Source organism: Pan paniscus, chromosome 4, assembly GCF_029289425.2.
Source record: "Pan paniscus chromosome 4, NHGRI_mPanPan1-v2.0_pri, whole genome shotgun sequence".
In the NCBI taxonomy this organism is placed as follows: domain Eukaryota; kingdom Metazoa; phylum Chordata; class Mammalia; order Primates; family Hominidae; genus Pan; species Pan paniscus.
In genome coordinates this window covers 175,366,973-175,382,448 of record NC_073253.2, presented here as the reverse complement: position 1 = coordinate 175,382,448, position 15,476 = coordinate 175,366,973, and the positions used below count along the sequence as shown (strand labels likewise).

The 15,476-nt window shown below is 55.6% G+C and overlaps 1 protein-coding gene across 3 annotated transcripts in view; it reads left to right on the top strand.

Annotated features, from left to right (window-relative positions):
* The first annotated feature begins 4,195 nt into the window (after positions 1–4,195).
* The window catches only part of GFPT2 (glutamine-fructose-6-phosphate transaminase 2), a 54,758-nt gene continuing 43,477 nt past the window's right edge, over positions 4,196–15,476 (top strand). For 2 of the 3 annotated variants that reach the window (XM_003806730.6, XM_063604350.1), the window contains exon 1: positions 4,196–4,394. In XM_003806730.6, coding sequence (XP_003806778.1) covers positions 4,388–4,394 — 7 coding nt within the window. In that variant the 5' untranslated portion in view covers positions 4,196–4,387. The remainder of the gene's footprint in view (positions 4,395–15,476) is intronic. The other variant, XM_008956740.6, reaches the window with a different exon arrangement.

Here is a 15,476-nt window from a genome sequence, read left to right as displayed (position 1 = left end):
ATGGGGTGTGGCCCTCTCTCACCTCAGCCCCGGGGTGGTGGTGGGGGCCGGTGGCGAAGCCATCTGGGGGACAAAACCTGAGCTACGCGACCCTGCCCCTTTCTCAGGCCCCAGACGATCTTCCTACTCCTTGCAAGGATTCTTGCCTTGGTTTCCTGCCTGGCTCTCCACTTCTGGCTGTCCTTGAATCCTGGCCCCAGATCAGTTTTCTCAGATTTTTCCTAACCAGGGATTTTTCTTTTTTCTTTTCTTTTCTTTTTTTTTTTGTGACCTGCTCATGCCCCATCCACCCTATCCCAGCCTGTCAAGAGGGGCGGGGGGTGGAGCGGTGTGGCTTCCTGCCCCATGCCCAGGTCTGGCCCTTAGTCCTGCTACACCTGGTGCCCCATCATCTTAAGTTTGAGCTGAAGATTGGCCTCCCTGAGGCAGGACACTTTGTCCGAGTCATGACACCTGTGATGTCTCCCCTGGGCTCCCTGAACCCCACCCACTGCCCACTGTGGGCAGCACTCAGAGGTTCCCCTAGGATCTCCCTCCCCACGCCATGGAGTGATCCAGTGCAGGACTCCCAGCTGCAGGCCTCAGTGACCTGCACCCCCAGCCCCCTGGGCCCTCTGCTGAAGTTCAGGAAGCCCTGTGGTCCCTGGGCTGGGCTGTGTCTCTAGGCCACACTGAGATGCGCCTGGCATTTCTACATCTGGAAGGGCAAAGGGAGATCAGGAAGAAGAGGTGACCACTCCAGGTCATCCTGCAGCCATAGCCCAGCCAGATTCAGGCAGAGCTGGGCTGGTGGAAACTGGTAGAGAGGACCCTGATGACAGCATGAGAATTGGCGAAAGTCCAGCCTGGATCCCACAGGAGGTGGAGGAGGCCCTCACCCTACCATGGGCCTCATAACCCTCCCCAGACCGTAGTGGAAATGTCACAGGGAAAAGCAGCTGAACAGGGCCTGTGGCCAAGGGATGGCAGGTGTAGTCCTCATCTACCTGGACAGCCATGGGACCCAGCTGGGCAGTTTGTGTTGGGGGTAGAGCCTGGGGGAGGGGAAAAGATCTCTGGGTTGTTCGGGAGAAGCCAGATCAATGAGCAAATCTCCCAACTATCAAGTGCTTGCAAAAGCTGTGTAGGTGAAGCAGCCAGGTCTTTGGCTCACTTGCTGGCCAGAAGGGTGGAGGCACTCCGGGAAAGTGTGGCTGGGCCAGCGGTGGAGAGCAGGATGGGCAGTGGACACTGGGACCATTAGGAGCAGACTCAGCACCCTGCTCCCCTGTAAGCACAGGTATGGGGTCCAGCTGAGAGACGCTCCTGGGCACGGCCCTGCATCTTCCCTCCTCCTGGGCCCCCTGATCCAGACCAGGTCTCCTTTCTGGGCTGCCACCGGCTTCCTGCCTACCCACTCCCCTGGGCCTCAGACTTTAGTTCCAGCACGATCCAAGAGTCAGGACTCTACTTGGTTGCAAATGACAGAAGTCACTTCAGAGTACCTCAAGCAAAGATGAGAATTTATTGAGCCCTGATACTGAGAAGTCCAGGGATAAATCCTGGCTTCAGACCTGGCCGAATCCAGGGGCTCTGATGTGTATCGTCTCCATCCTAGATCCAGCTGCCTTGCTCCGATTGCCCCGCTCTTCAGTGGCCTCTCTCCACCCCACTGCAAAAGTGATGAGGAGGTCCCAGCATCATCAGGACATTCTCCTACCAGCCACACCACTCAGGAGAGAATAAGCCATCTTTTTTACTTAAAAAAATTATTTTGTAGAGACAAGGTTTTAGTATGTTGTCCAGGCTGATCAAGCAGTCCTCCTGCCTCCTGAGTAGCTGGGACTACAGGCACGTGCCATCACACCTGGATTTTTGTTTTGTTTTGAGACAGTCTTGCTCTGTCGCCCAGGCTGGAGTGTAGTGGTGCAATTTTGGCTCACTTCGGACTCCACCTCCCAGTTTCAAGCCATTCTCGTGCCTCGGCCTCTCCAGTAGCTGGAACTACGGGTGCACATTACCACACCTGGCTAATTTTTGTGTTTTTAGTACAGATGGGTTTTGCTGTGTTGCTCAGGCTGGTCTCGAACTCCTGGGCTCAAGCAATCCTAAAGATCTCAAACTTTTGCCCCCCAAAGTGCTGGGATTACAGGCATGAGCCATTGCGCCCAGCGTGCCCGGCTATTTTTTTTTTTTTTTTTTTTTTTTACTTTCTGTAAAGATGGGTCTCCCTGTTGCCCAGGCTGGTCTCCAACTTCTGGCCTCAAGCAGTTCTCCCACCTCAGCCTCCCAAAGTGGTGGGATGACAGACCCAAGCCACTGTGCCATGCCAAGCTCATCTTTTCTGCTGGTTTCCCTCATGTGCTGGAGCAGGTCATCAACGTCCCAGCCTGGGCCATATGCTGACCTCTGAACCACTGCCCAGGCTGTGTGGCCAGGCCCAGGCCATCAACCTCCCAGATGACTCTCAGAGGGCTGGTGCTCAAAGCAGGAGTGATGCTAGGCCGGCAGCTGCTACAGACACATCCCCATGGGTGGTAGTGTGCACTCATGCCATTCCTCACCATGGACCTGTGACTCCTCCAGGAGGATAAAGGACAGATTTGGACCCTGCTAGGACCCCAGGGCTCCTGGGGTCTTGGTGCTAGCAGAAGGCCTGATGACATCACCCTGTCCCCGCCTCAGTTACAACAGTGCAGGCCAGTCTGGGCCAAACAACCTGATCTCCACATTCAAGTTCTAGCCCTCACCCAGGGGACCTTTGCACTGCCTGCTGCTCCCTCCTTCCTGGCTTCGCTAGGCTCTGGACCACCTGCACCAGCGCAGCCCTGCCCAGTCCCAGGCAGAGCCTGGCACCCTCTGCACCGCTGGCCCAGCCCCCTCCTTGTATCCTACCTGGAATTTTTAGCTCTCTGTGTAACCACGAGCTTAGTGTCTGCTTCCCCTTCACTTGTAAGTGCCAGGAGGGCAGGGCCAGATCTGTTCTCATTCATCAATAAGTCTCTTGCACCTGCACCCTGACAGGTGTGAAGTGGGTTCTTAGGAATGAGAGAAGGAAGGAAGGAAAGCGACCCTGCATAGTGGAGGGTTGGGGGCAAACGCCGCGGCTCCTGAATCGCTCTGAGATTTCCCAACAACACGACTCACCCAAGCCCCCTCCTTCGCTGTCGTGGAGCCTCAGTTTTCCCAACTCTCCAATGGCACAACCTCCTTCCCCCAGGGCTTGCAGAGTCGCGGTGAAACTAGGGAGGGATTATGTTAGAAAAATGCTCTAGACGAGATGTAAAAATCTTTTTTTTTACACGACTGAGGAGGAACTGTTTAGAATTTCAGGATTTTTTTAAGAAAAAAAAAAACTTCAAAGTGCGCAAACGTTGGGCCGGTTCTCGTGACCTTCCTCGGGAGACGAGGGGCCCAGAGTGCAGGGGGAACGGGAGGGACGGCCGGGAACCAGGGCGGAGAAACGCGGGCCTTGGTGCCTCACTGGGGGGTCGGATTCCGACCCCAGGCGTGGGAACCCCCGGGTCCCTCGCGGGCCGGCAGCGCAAGGCAGATCTGGTGGGGGGGCAGCTCGGCGCGGGTGGGGTCGGGGCTTCCTGGGGCGCCTCCAGCTTCGTTCACAACCTGCGGAACCCTCGCCTTCAAGCTCGGGCTCTGCGGCAAATCCCAGGGTCGAATTCTGCCACCGCCGCGGCGGTCCGGTTTTGGCAGAGTCCTTTTCTGCCTCCGGGAGCCTCGGTTTTCTCGTCTCTCCGCCAAGCCCAGGCGTTCTCTCCATGCAGGGTGAGGACCAGGCTTAGAGGTCTGCGGAGCTCTGAAGCAAGCCTGTCACTCAGATGGGAGCGCGGCAGGAACAGCGGCTCACGCGGGTTTCCCGAGCGCGCGAGTGATGCCGGACCCCTGGCTCTGCCCCTTACACAGCCCGTCTGACTTCTCAGCACCCCCTGGGAGGGAGCTTCCCTGGGTAGCCCCGTTTCACAGACGGGAAAGCGGAGGCACAGCGCGATCGGGCCCTGCCCGGCTTCCACGCCTACTCTGGTTGAGTCGGGGTCTGAACTCGGGCCGTTGGTTGCCCTAAGCCCCCCTCCGGGATCTGGCGCCGGGCGCCCCAGCCTTACAGGCCCGACCCGCGCCTGGGAGCCGCCCCTCGGCCCCCTCCCTGGCTCCTGGGGGCCGGGTCCCGTCGTTGTCACGACAACCGGGGGCCAATGGGAGCAGGCGGGCGGGGAAGCCCCGCCCCTTCCCCGCCCCCTTCCCCGCCCCCTTCCCCGCCCCTCTCGGAGGGCTCCGGGTTATAAGGGCTGGAGGCCGAGCGGCGGGAGCTGGAGCCCGCGGAGCCCACGGAGGAGCCCCAGCGTCCGAACGGGCAGACCCCCCGAGCCGCGAAGGAGCCCGAGAAGCAGCCACGATGTGCGGTGAGTGCCGCGCCCGCCCGAGCCGCCTCCTCCACGCCGTCCGCGGGTCTTGGCGCCGCAGCCTCTCCGCGCCTCCGCCCGCAAGCAGGCGCCGAGGACCTGGCTGGGGGCGCCGATCTGCCCCGGGCCCCTACCGAGGGGCTGTCGTCGGCCGGGCCTGGCTGCCCCGCACCCGCGTTCCCCGAGTGGCCGTCTCGGAGGTGTGGGTGGGGGATGCCCGACCCGACTCCTGGTCTCGGACATAGTGAGGGGGACCGAGGCCCGGTCCCCACGGAGGGGAGGGACCTGGTCCGGTCCGGCCTGGACCCCGTAACAGAGGGGTCCCCACCCCATGCCGACCGAGGTCGCTCTCCTCCACGTCTCCCAGTCGCCCACAAAGGCGGCCACGCGCAGGCCGGCGCATCCCGACTCAGCCCGCCGCGCCCACCGAGGAGAGGAGAGGCGACCCCGCCCCGCCGTCCCCGCAGCCCGCCCGGTCGCCCCCGCCGCGTCAGTGCCTCAGGCAGGGCCTGCGCGTCCTCCTCGCGACCCCAAAGGAACGTCTGGTCCCTAGAAGGGTCGGTGCCGTGTTACCGCCTCTTTGCGCGGGGAAGAGGCAGTCACTGCCCGAGCCTCGGCCCGAAGCTACGAGAGGGAGTCCGGGGCGGGGAGCGGGGCCGGACGTCCGATTCCCGCGGCGCTCCCGCGCTGTCCCGCGTGGCTGCGGGACCGTGGGGAGGGCGGCCGCGGCCCGGAGCGCACATCTGCAATTCTTTACTCTCCTGGCTGGGCCGCCTCCGCTGGCCGGGAGAGAGCCGGCAACTCCTGCTGGGACAAAAGGTCGCTGTGCTCTTTTTTTTTTTTTTTTTTTTTTTTTTTTCCTTGAGTAGGATTCGGTTACCCATTCCAGCCTCCTGTGGCTGGAGGACCTGGAGGAACTTTTGAAGCCATGAAAGGCCTCTCTCTGACTTTGCTGAGGGCCGGGGTGGGGTGCGCCCGCGGTGAGCCCTGGCCGAGGTCTGTGCAGGCCTCTTGTCTCGGAGGCCAGCTGCTCGGCAGAAGGGAACGACCTACGGCGGAGCGGGCAGCGTGCTTCGGGATGCCGCCTCACCCAGGCTGAACAGGCATCCGTGGAAATTCCTGAACCCTCAGCTAAAATCTCGTACTCCCAGACGCCATTCTCCATGCGTAGAGCCACCTTTGGGTGTTTCTGGGGGCAGAGATGAGGCAAAGGTGGTAGTTTTGCCAGATGTCCAAGCCCTGATGTTCCACACCTCTCAGCGTAGCATTCAAGACCCTTGGCCAAAACTGGTGGCCTTGGGGCCAGACTTGTGCAGGAGACCCTTGAACCAGGAGGGTCTGCCCACAGCACCAGAGGCTCCCCTTCCCCTTCCTTTCAGATGCTCCTCTGCCCCCACTGCCACCCCTGCCTGTCATCCTCCTTCCTACTGGCATCTTGCTTTTTCCCAAGTCTCTCTGAGCTTTGGGGGGGCTCTACCTCCTCCAGCTCACAAAATCACAAGTGTTTTTGTTCTGCTTCTTAAAGGGACACACACGCGTTGTCTCCTAGGGAAAGGTTGAGCTTTGGAGTGTGACCACCTGTATCTTCAGATTTTCTGGTACTGACTTGTGGTTGTATGTGAGAAGGAGCTTGAGGTCCCCAAAGGACCCAGGGCTCAGGAGTGGCTGCGGTCCATGGGGGTGCCCACTCGGAGCCAGAATCAGAGTGCGTGCTGGGTTAGGTGCCTTCTCAGAATTCCCAGATTTGCTGATTTGGGGCTGGGGGCAGGGTGGGGGAAGCGGGGAGGGCACAGCTCAGCAGGAAGTCGTGGAATCCCTGCATGGGAAAGTTATTTCCTTTTCAAGAACATCAGGAGAAAGTTTCAACTTGGTGCTAATGCGTCCTTAACATCTCTCTGACACTTGCTAAGTGTCCTGTGCAGAGGGGAAGCCATTCCTGGCTCAGAGCAGGCAGCAGCAGCTGGCTAGAATTGAATACATTGGTCTGTTTGGGGGGGATGATGGTCTGAGTATGTATGACAAGTGATACTGATTTTCCTTTTATGGTTGTTTTCTTTTGGCATGAATTCATTTAAATTTTTGAAAATTTAATCAATTTCTGCAGAAGAAAAGTAGTGATTATGCTATTAGTACAAGGATACTGCAAGAATCGTGAAGATGCTCCTAGAAAGAACCAGATAAGCTCTTCACTTTACGCTGGGGAAGCTGAGGCCCTGCGAAGTCTGTGCGCACCTGGCGTCTGAGCAGGCCTCGGGTCTCAGATCTCCTGGGCCGTTCCCTCAGGGGCGGAGACCTAAGGCCCTTCCTTATCACTTGGCCGATGACACTGCTGAGATTATGTCTTGCTGTCCTTTATCCTGCTGCTTCTCTCATGGGAAGCCAGGACTCGGCAGTAGTTGATCCTCTACAAACAGCAGATGATTCTCAAAAACTCTCAGTGCACTGAGAATTGAGCTGAAATGACACTTAGGTTTTATTGACACCTGAAAGTTGCCGGCATTTTGCTGACTTTTCTGCGACAGAAAATTTACAATATTTCCCCCCTGTCTCTCTGCTTTCCTTCTCTGCTTCCTTTTTCATTCAGCCACTAGTGGAAATGCCCCGTGTTTTCCAGGCCCTGGGGGACTCGAAGATCTCATGGGTGTGGTCCTCCCCTCCAAGAAGGGGCAGGTGAGCCGCAGGGCTAGTCCAGAGACTGGTCACCAGCGGGGACGGGATGCCGATCAGGGCAGTGCTGCTGTGGAGGGAGGACCTTGAGCACGGGCTACAGCCTGGTAGGGTACTGGCCGAACAGGGAAGACAGACATCTTTTTGTGTGGTGCACAGGGTTTAAACCTTTTCCTATATTAGTTACCAAAGTACAAAATTGGGAGATTTCACATAAGTAGGTGGGAGTTTTGGCTTCTCTTGACAAAATCTGAAGATGAGCAACCTGGAGTCCTTATTTCCAAATAGGGCCTGGGTGACCCCTTGGGTGATGGACACAAACTCGCCTGTTCTCCCAGTCCTTCCCAGTTGCCTCCCTCACTCATGGGACTCTGTACAACAGAGGCAGGAGCTGACCTTCCTAGGAAGAAGGGGAGGGACCTGGGGCAGTGCCACAAGGACCCAGACACGAGCACGGGCCCTGCAGAGAGGAGGGGGTGGCAGGCACGCTGGGCTGGGGCACAGTATGAGCTGGAGTGTGGCAGCATGGACCAGGCATGCATGGGGATTTGGCAGGAAGGATTTGCGCTTCCCATCCATGAATTTGTAAACTGTCCCTGTGCGTCCCATACTGCACTTAGTAATCTGTGAGGGAGAAAAAAAACAATCACTGTGAAGAACTGGAGAATTCTTAGTTCTTGCCAGAAGGTGAAGCCCTTGCCTTGACATCACCATCTTTTGTCCTGGTTGGTGTGTTCGTCTCCACTGGCTGCTGTAACAAATGACTGCAAACTTACTGATTTAAAACAACAGAAATGTATTCGCTCACAGTTCTGGAGACCACAAGTCCAGAATCGGTTTTACTTGGCCCAGATCAAGGTACCTTCAGGGCTGAGCCTCCTCCAGAGGCTCTGAGGAGAATCTGTCGCCGGCCTCTCCCAGCTCCTGGGGCTGCCGCGTTCCTTGGCTTGTGGCCGTGTCGCTCCAGTCTCTGTGCTGGCTGCAGCCCTCCACTGTCTCCTCAGGGGTTTCCCAAGTTCAGAAAAACCTTCTTTTTATAACTTTATGGTATAGCATCAGTAAACAGTGCTTTTCAATTGAGAGATTATTTTTGTATCTAGCAAAATTAGCTTATAAAGAGTGATTAATTTGAGGTTATAAGTTTGAGAGAAAATTCTGAAAATGAATTTCACAATAAAACAATTAAACTATTTAGGTATTTTATTTTTATTTTTAGAGGCAGAGTCTCACTCTGTTACCCAGGCTGGGATGCAGTGGGGCAATCATGGCTCACTGCATCCTTGAACTCCTGGGCTCAAGCCATCCTCCCACCTCGGCCTCCCAAAGTGCTGGGATTACAGGCATGAGCCACTGTACCTGTCCCCTTCTTTTCTTAAGATTTTTTTTTCTTTTAATTAAATTTTAGAGTATATATCACTTCCCTCTTTGTTTTTGGTGAAACTGTAAGAATGAAAGGGACACTGGCAACTTTTCTATTAAAAAATAGAAATGGCCGGGCATGGGGACTCACACCTGTAATCCCAGCACTTTGGGAGGCCGAGGTGGGTGGATCACGAGGTCAGGAGATCGAGACCATCCTGGCCAACATGGTAAAACCCTGTCTCTACTAAAATACAAAAAATTAGCCAGGTGTGGTGGCACACACCTGTAGTCCCAGCTACTCGGGAAGGAGAGGCAGGAGAATTGCTTGAACCCAGGAGGCAGAGGTTGCAGTGAGCTGAGATCGTGCCACTACACTCCAGCCTGGCGACGGAGCAAGACCCTGTCTCAAAAAAAGAAAACAAAAAAAAAAAAAAAAAAAAGAAAGAAAAGAAATGTCCTGTCCAGGTTACCACAGGAAGCAGAGTCTATTATCTCATGGATTCCAATGGTGAGGTCACTTTAACTCCTGGGGTCCCAAAGAGGCCTGGGGCAGTCTGAGGCTGTCTCCAGGGGAGCCAAGTCCCCTTCTTACCCTGAGCCAGGTGCCGCGTCTGCTCAGGGCCCCCGCCAGGCCCGCAGGCTCCTCTGTCTTTCTGTAAGAGCCTGGCGTGGGATCACATGCATCCGCGGCACCTCCAGCTTTGATCTTGTTTCTGCAAGGAGGTGGCAGGAATTGTCATCCCTGCTTCATCAAGTGACCTTTCCCAGTGTATGAGAGGCCACAGCTCCTCAGCAGCCCTTGCCCAAGGCCCAGGGGACTCTCCACACCTGTGGGCCTCACCCAGGAGAGTGGACCTGTCCCTCTTCCCCCAACACACACAGGCAGGCCCAGGCACACACGTGCACACGCTCGGGAATTTCACGAGCCCTCATTGAGGCAGACATTCAACTGGCCGCACTCTTCTGTTGAGGCAGGAAGTAATCCAGTTTGGGACCTGGGATGATACCTAATCTCTAGGAGGCTCATGGACTATAAAGGTCAGCCCCTTCAGTTCGGAGAAGCAACAGATGGTGGGAGAAAGACAGATCTCTGAGGGGTGAGTCCTGGCCTGGGTGGGTGGTGACATAGCTTCCAGAGCCAACCTGTCCTGTGTGGAGCACTGGCTGGGCCTCTCCCTGGAACGGTCCCGTCACTCAGAGTGAGGGCTGGGCTTTCGTTGGGAAGCCGATGCTTGGAAAGTTGGAGAGATTTTTCAAAACAAGCGTCACCAGAATCAGAACGTGCGCCCAACCTGGCTGCTGCGAAGTGGTGTCTTCCCCATCCCCCAGGCCGCAAATCATCCCTCCCCTCCACCCCCACCCTCAGCACTCCAGGGGCTGTAGAGGAAATCCCAGGAATTCAGTGCCCTAGTGTGGCTGACCTTCTGGCTGGGTGTCCAGGGAGTATCATCTCCCTGCGCTGGCCATTGTCGTTATCTGTCACTTGGGGGTTGAACCCTGAGCTTCAGAGGCCCTGCCTGCGTGCCCCTTCATGGTGTCTTTGCTCCTGACTTCCTGTGTGATCTCTCGGGCCTTGTGCAGAGAAAGTGCTGGAAGCCCCAGAATATAGCAGTGAGCCGGGGCCAAGAGGCTACAGTCTCCTCTCGGAGGGCTCATGTCGAATCCCTTCTGGAATCCCCTTGAGTTTTTCTCGGTCCCTCTCCTTCTGGGACCTTTCCCGGTTCATTTTATCTATCAATTTTGAGGATAGGGCCCTGAAAGGCTGTCTGGAAGCTCTGGGTGGGTAACCACAGGGCACATGACCAAGCTGGGTGGTGGGGCCAGGGCAGCCTCTGCCCCCAGGCCGGGCCTTTCTCCAAGCCACCTGGGCTCTCCTGCTGGTAGGAAGGATGCTTGGCCCAGGGCCATCTTTGCAGAGGTTGCAAAGTGCTCCTTTTCTTTAGAAAGATCTCCAGGCTCCTGTATCTCAGACTTTCCATAAAGCCTGCATTTTCAGGCTCTCCTGCCTTCGGCTCTCCTGGCCTCTCAATCCCAACCCTCTGCAGGCTCTTGGGAACCTGAAGGCACCTCCCTGTCCAGCCCCTCTGGGCGCTCAGCATCCCCCACCTGGCTGGGTCCATCCCCTGTCTCTTCAATGTGAGAAATAAGACTGCTCCCAGGTTTGCTAGGCCTGATGTCTGTTCCCTCTCAGTTCTGCAAGGAGATTTCCAAGCTAAGAAGAGTAACAGAAAGGGGAAAACTTTCCCCCAAAGAAGTTTGGTGTTATTTACTGCCCCGTTCTCAGCTCATTTAAAATCCTGTCGCCTGCCAGTGATGCCTCTCTTACGCCGTGGGCAGCCCTGGGAGTGGAGGCTAGGAAAGAGCAGTAGATCAAGGTAGAAAGTGACAGATGCCTTGAAAAGGGGACGGAAAGTTGGAAAAAGGGGTTCAGAGGAGGGAAAAGATCTTCATTTGGGGTAGGGGGTTGGAGAAGGCATCACATGTGCATAGGCCTGGGGGCCCCAGGGGCGCACGCACTGGGCTGAGGGCACCCTGCAGGAGTGGGACCCAGAGGGCGGAAGCTGCAGGGTGGCATGGGGAGCAAGGCGGGCTCAGGCCAGACAGCAGGAGGGGTTGACGTCACGCGGTGGGCCTGCGGGGCAGAGAAGACGAGAGAGGGATGTAGCTGGAACCTGCCTTGCCATGGTCACCGAGGCCCTGGTGGGGTCGGGGCTGAACAGGAAGAGAAAGGTGGAGTTGGAAGCTGGACTGTCCCGTGGTGGGGCTTGGCTCTCAGGGGGCAGCACCTGTCCTGGACCCATCTGGTGCTAGGCGGGCGTCTCCTCAGAAGCCAGGGACCCTCTGTGTGAGCTATGCCTTTCTTCTTGGGATAGGTTTCTATGCTGATTGTGGGGAGGTGGGGGTAGAAGTGGTGAGCCCAGGCTTGCAAAAAGGCAGACCTGGCTGTGAATTCCTCAAGTCTTTGGCGGTGGAGCCTCCGATGCTATCTCTATCCCTGGGAACCACAGTCTCTTCGCACAGGATGTCATGAGGATTAGAGGAGGTGAAGTTCGGGAAGGGTTGGCATGCGGGGAGCCACTGTAGATGGTGGTTTACCCAGCAGGGTTCTGGGAGCCTTCCCTAGGCCCTGGCTCATTTGATTAGAAGGCTGTCCTCATGCCAGTCCTGGGATCCTCATGGTGCATGGGGCCGGGGGTGTTGTGCGGGGGGACGTAAGCCTCTGTGTTTGATTATCTTGGGGTTAACCGAGAGTTCTGGTGGCACCGTGCTCCCATTGTAAGGGTCTGGCACTCAGGGACCTCCTGCCTCTGTGTCCCTCTTGTCCTTGCTGTGGGTCCCAGCGAGCGGAGCTGCTTATGCTTGGCTGAACGTGGCTGTCTCAGACCCAGCTCAAAGGCTACCTTCTCTGGCATTCCTCCATCTGTTCATTCATTCACTCAAGATGGATTTATTGAGCACCTAAGATGTGCCAGGCCCTGGGCCAGGTGCTGGGGACTCAGCAATGGATGAGACAGATGTGGTCCCATCCTCCAGAAGGTTACAATCCAGCGGGGAGCCGAAGAAAAAGACAAGGAAGCAAGTGCAGCGTGGAATAACCAGGGCCATGAAGCAAGTGCAGCGTGGAATAACCAGGGCCGTGAAGCAAGTGCAGCGTGGAATAACCAGGGCCATGAAGCAAGTGCAGCGTGGAATAACCAGGGCCGTGAAGCAAGTGCAGCGTGGAATAACCAGGGCCGTGAAGCAAGTGCAGCGTGGAATAACCAGGGCCGTGAAGCAAGTGCAGCGTGGAATAACCAGGGCCATGTGGCTGGAGAAGGTGGCGGGAAAGGTCTGCTAACACCTGCAGAATGGGTCAGAGGCGCCTTTGCGAAGAGCTGCCTACTCCCACCCCAGCGGGAAGCCCTTTACCACCTCCTCTGTGGGCTTGGGAGGTCCCTGTGCATCCCTGTCCTTCTCTGGAGCCCTCAGTGAGGCCCCACGATGGGTCCATCCCAGTAGCTTGCAGCACCCAGTACAGCAACGCGGCCTTGTGGGCCTGAGAACTGCTTACAGATGAATTAAATCTTGACCAAGCCACAACCAAGTAACGCATTTGGTTTAACCATTATTTCCCCAGGCAGAAGGCCAAGATGAAATGACAGTAAATGGTACTATTTCCCCCTTGGTTTTATTGAATGATAAATCTCTCAAGGGATAATTTCTCAAGCTCCTTGCCCTGGGGCAGGCACTATTGTAGCCATCACCCTGTTTCACTGACAGGGAAACTGAGGTCCGAACATTCAGTGACTTGCTGGAGACTGCACTGAAATCAAGGGGTGGAGCTGGGGTTCGAGGTGGGTTCCGGCACTGGCCACGGCCTCTGTGCTTCTGGGTATGCCTTGGCTGGTGAATGGCAGCAGCAGGGAGGAAGCCAACCCAGGCGGGTGGCCCTGGGCTGGTGTTTTTAAGGCTGAGGCATGTGCTTAGGTTGCCCCTTCTTACAGCCCTCTTATGGCCGTTGCTCTTCCAGGGGAGTGGAACAGGGGACCAGCCAAGTCAGGTGGGCCCGGCCCCTCTTGTCAAGGGGCAAGAAGGCCTGGCCAGGGCAGGCCTGGCGTCCGCTGCAGAGGGAAGGGCCGTTGTGGCCCTGGTGCTTCGGACATGCCAGGAGGGTTCGAGCACTGGTGGAAAGCAGAACCAGCCAGAGGTCCGGCCTGGCTGGGGGTCCCAGGTGCCGCACGGTCACTCCTCCTGTACCCAGAAGCTCTCAGGTCCCACTCAGCAGAATGCCTGTGCCACAGGAAATCCAGGTGAACCAGGCAGGTCTGCGTCATGTGCACCACTGTCCAAACAGTCGGTCCATGTTAACCCTCAGGCCTTGGCTAGGACATCCCCCTGTGGACAGAATGAAGTCTTTGCTTATTTAGACATTATCTGGCATCTAGATAATGATGATGTACTCATCACCACCTAATTCACATAGGGGCACATGTGCCATGGCACACGGTGAAATGTCTTAACCATCTAAAGAGGACACGTGCAGTGGAAAGGAAGTTTCTGCTCAACATCCAGTGACCTCAGAGGCTACCCTTGACTGCCCTCTGGGCGTGGTGCCCTTCTAGAAATGCTCCATGCTCCTCCCCCAGCCCTTGCGTAATTTACTCATGTTCTGCAAGCTTCTTTTTCCCTTGACACATCTTGGAGATTTAAATTGCCTTCCAAGAGAACGCACAGCTTTCCCTTGCTCTCTGTTGAGGGCTGCCTGCAAAAGGCCCTGCTGTGTGGCTGCACTGTCCCTTGCCTGTCGCTTGCCAGACATCAGGCTGTCACTAGTCTTTGGCAACCACAAGAGCCCTGAGCAGCTGTCCTCGCACGTGTGCACATGCATCTCTGCAAAAAGTCCGCTGGATACCTTCTTAGAAGCCCAGCAGCTCTGCTCCACAGATGTGTACGTTTTTAATTTTGAGAGATTGCCAGATTGCTTTCCAAAGAGGGTATGTGAGTTTAAACTCTCACTGTCAAACTGTTTGATCTTTACCGACCTCATGGGTTTAAAAAAATGGATTCTCACTGTAGCTTTTATTTATGGAGGGAAGGAATTCCAAAAGGGAATTCTGATGTAAATAGCAGGAGAAATTCCTGGGAAAGGAGCTTCATTTTATTCTGTGTTTTATTTTTAAATGATAAGAGCACAGCGTGAACGCTATTTTATTCACTTGAGTGCAGTAGAGAGGATCCAGCCAAGAGGATGAGCTGCAAAAGCAAAGAAACAGAGCTGCCTTCATGAAAGAAGTGACCGGAGGGATGTCACTACGCAAGAGGGCTTGTGGTGAAAATGAGATTTACGCTTTCTTGCGCCAAGATGGTGAAAACCACACTCCTTGGCAGCTTTTCTCACTGCAGTCAGCTCCCCTGCTGTGCCTGAGTGGGCACCGGGCCTCCCGGCTGGGTGCGGACACAGCTGGTGGTCCTGAGGACAAGGACCCCTTATGCCCCCGCTGCTGTCCAGGAGGCTGTCGTGGGTCTGAAAGTCAGCGGCGCCTTGCGGAGCGTGCCGAACGTTCTCGCCTGACGTGTGCAGGAGTGAAGCGTGGCTGGGAGGTGGGGGAGCTGCAGGGGGGAGTTGCAGAGCTGACTCATTATGCACTCGGGAACATCATTCAGATGCAAAACCTTTTCAGAGTTGGCAATGGGTACATTTCTGAACCTTTGTGTCATCTGTGATGTCTGTCTGCTTCCCTTAGGGTGGTACAAGTATAATTCTAGAACATTCCCAGCCCAGGATGCCAGGAAAGTTCAGTGTAAAAGACTCTAACAGATTTTATTGAGTTGTTCCCTCCCTCGCTTAACTGTGGTCTTTACGTTGACCACAATTTGACCATGTCCCCACAGGGAACTTTCTGGTTGTTGTTTTTTTCTTTCTTTCTTTTTTTTTCTTTTTGAGATGGAGTCTCCCTCTGTCACCCAAGCTGGAGTGCAGTGGCGTGATCTCAGCTCACTGCAACCTCTGCCTCCCGAGTTCAAGAGATTCTCCTGCCTCAGCCTCCTGAGTAGCTGGGATTACAGGCACGCACCACCATACCCAGCTAATTTTTCTATTTTTTAAGTTCAGACAGGGTTTCACCATGTTGGCTAGGCTGGTCTTGAGCTCCTGACCTCATGATCTGTCCAGCTTGGCCTCCCAAAGTGCTAGGATTACAGGCGTGAGCCACTGCACTGGCCTCTGGTTGTTTTTAGAAGAATTAATGTTATGAAAAGTTTCACCTAGGCTGGGCACTGGCTTATGCCTGTAATCCCAGCACTTTGGGAGGCCAAGGCTGTGGGGATAGCTTGGGCCTGGGAGTTCGAGGTTGCAGTGAGCCGAGATCACAACACTGCACTCCAGCCTAGGCAACAGAGCGAGACCCTGTCTCAAAAAAAAAAAAACATTTCACCTAAACATGAATGGTGATAATTGCACAACTCTGAATATACTAAACCACTGAATCGCATGCTTTAGGTGGCAGGCTGCTACGGTACATGACTTATGTCTCCAGAAAGCTGTTAAAATTTTTTAATTGACATTAAAAGATG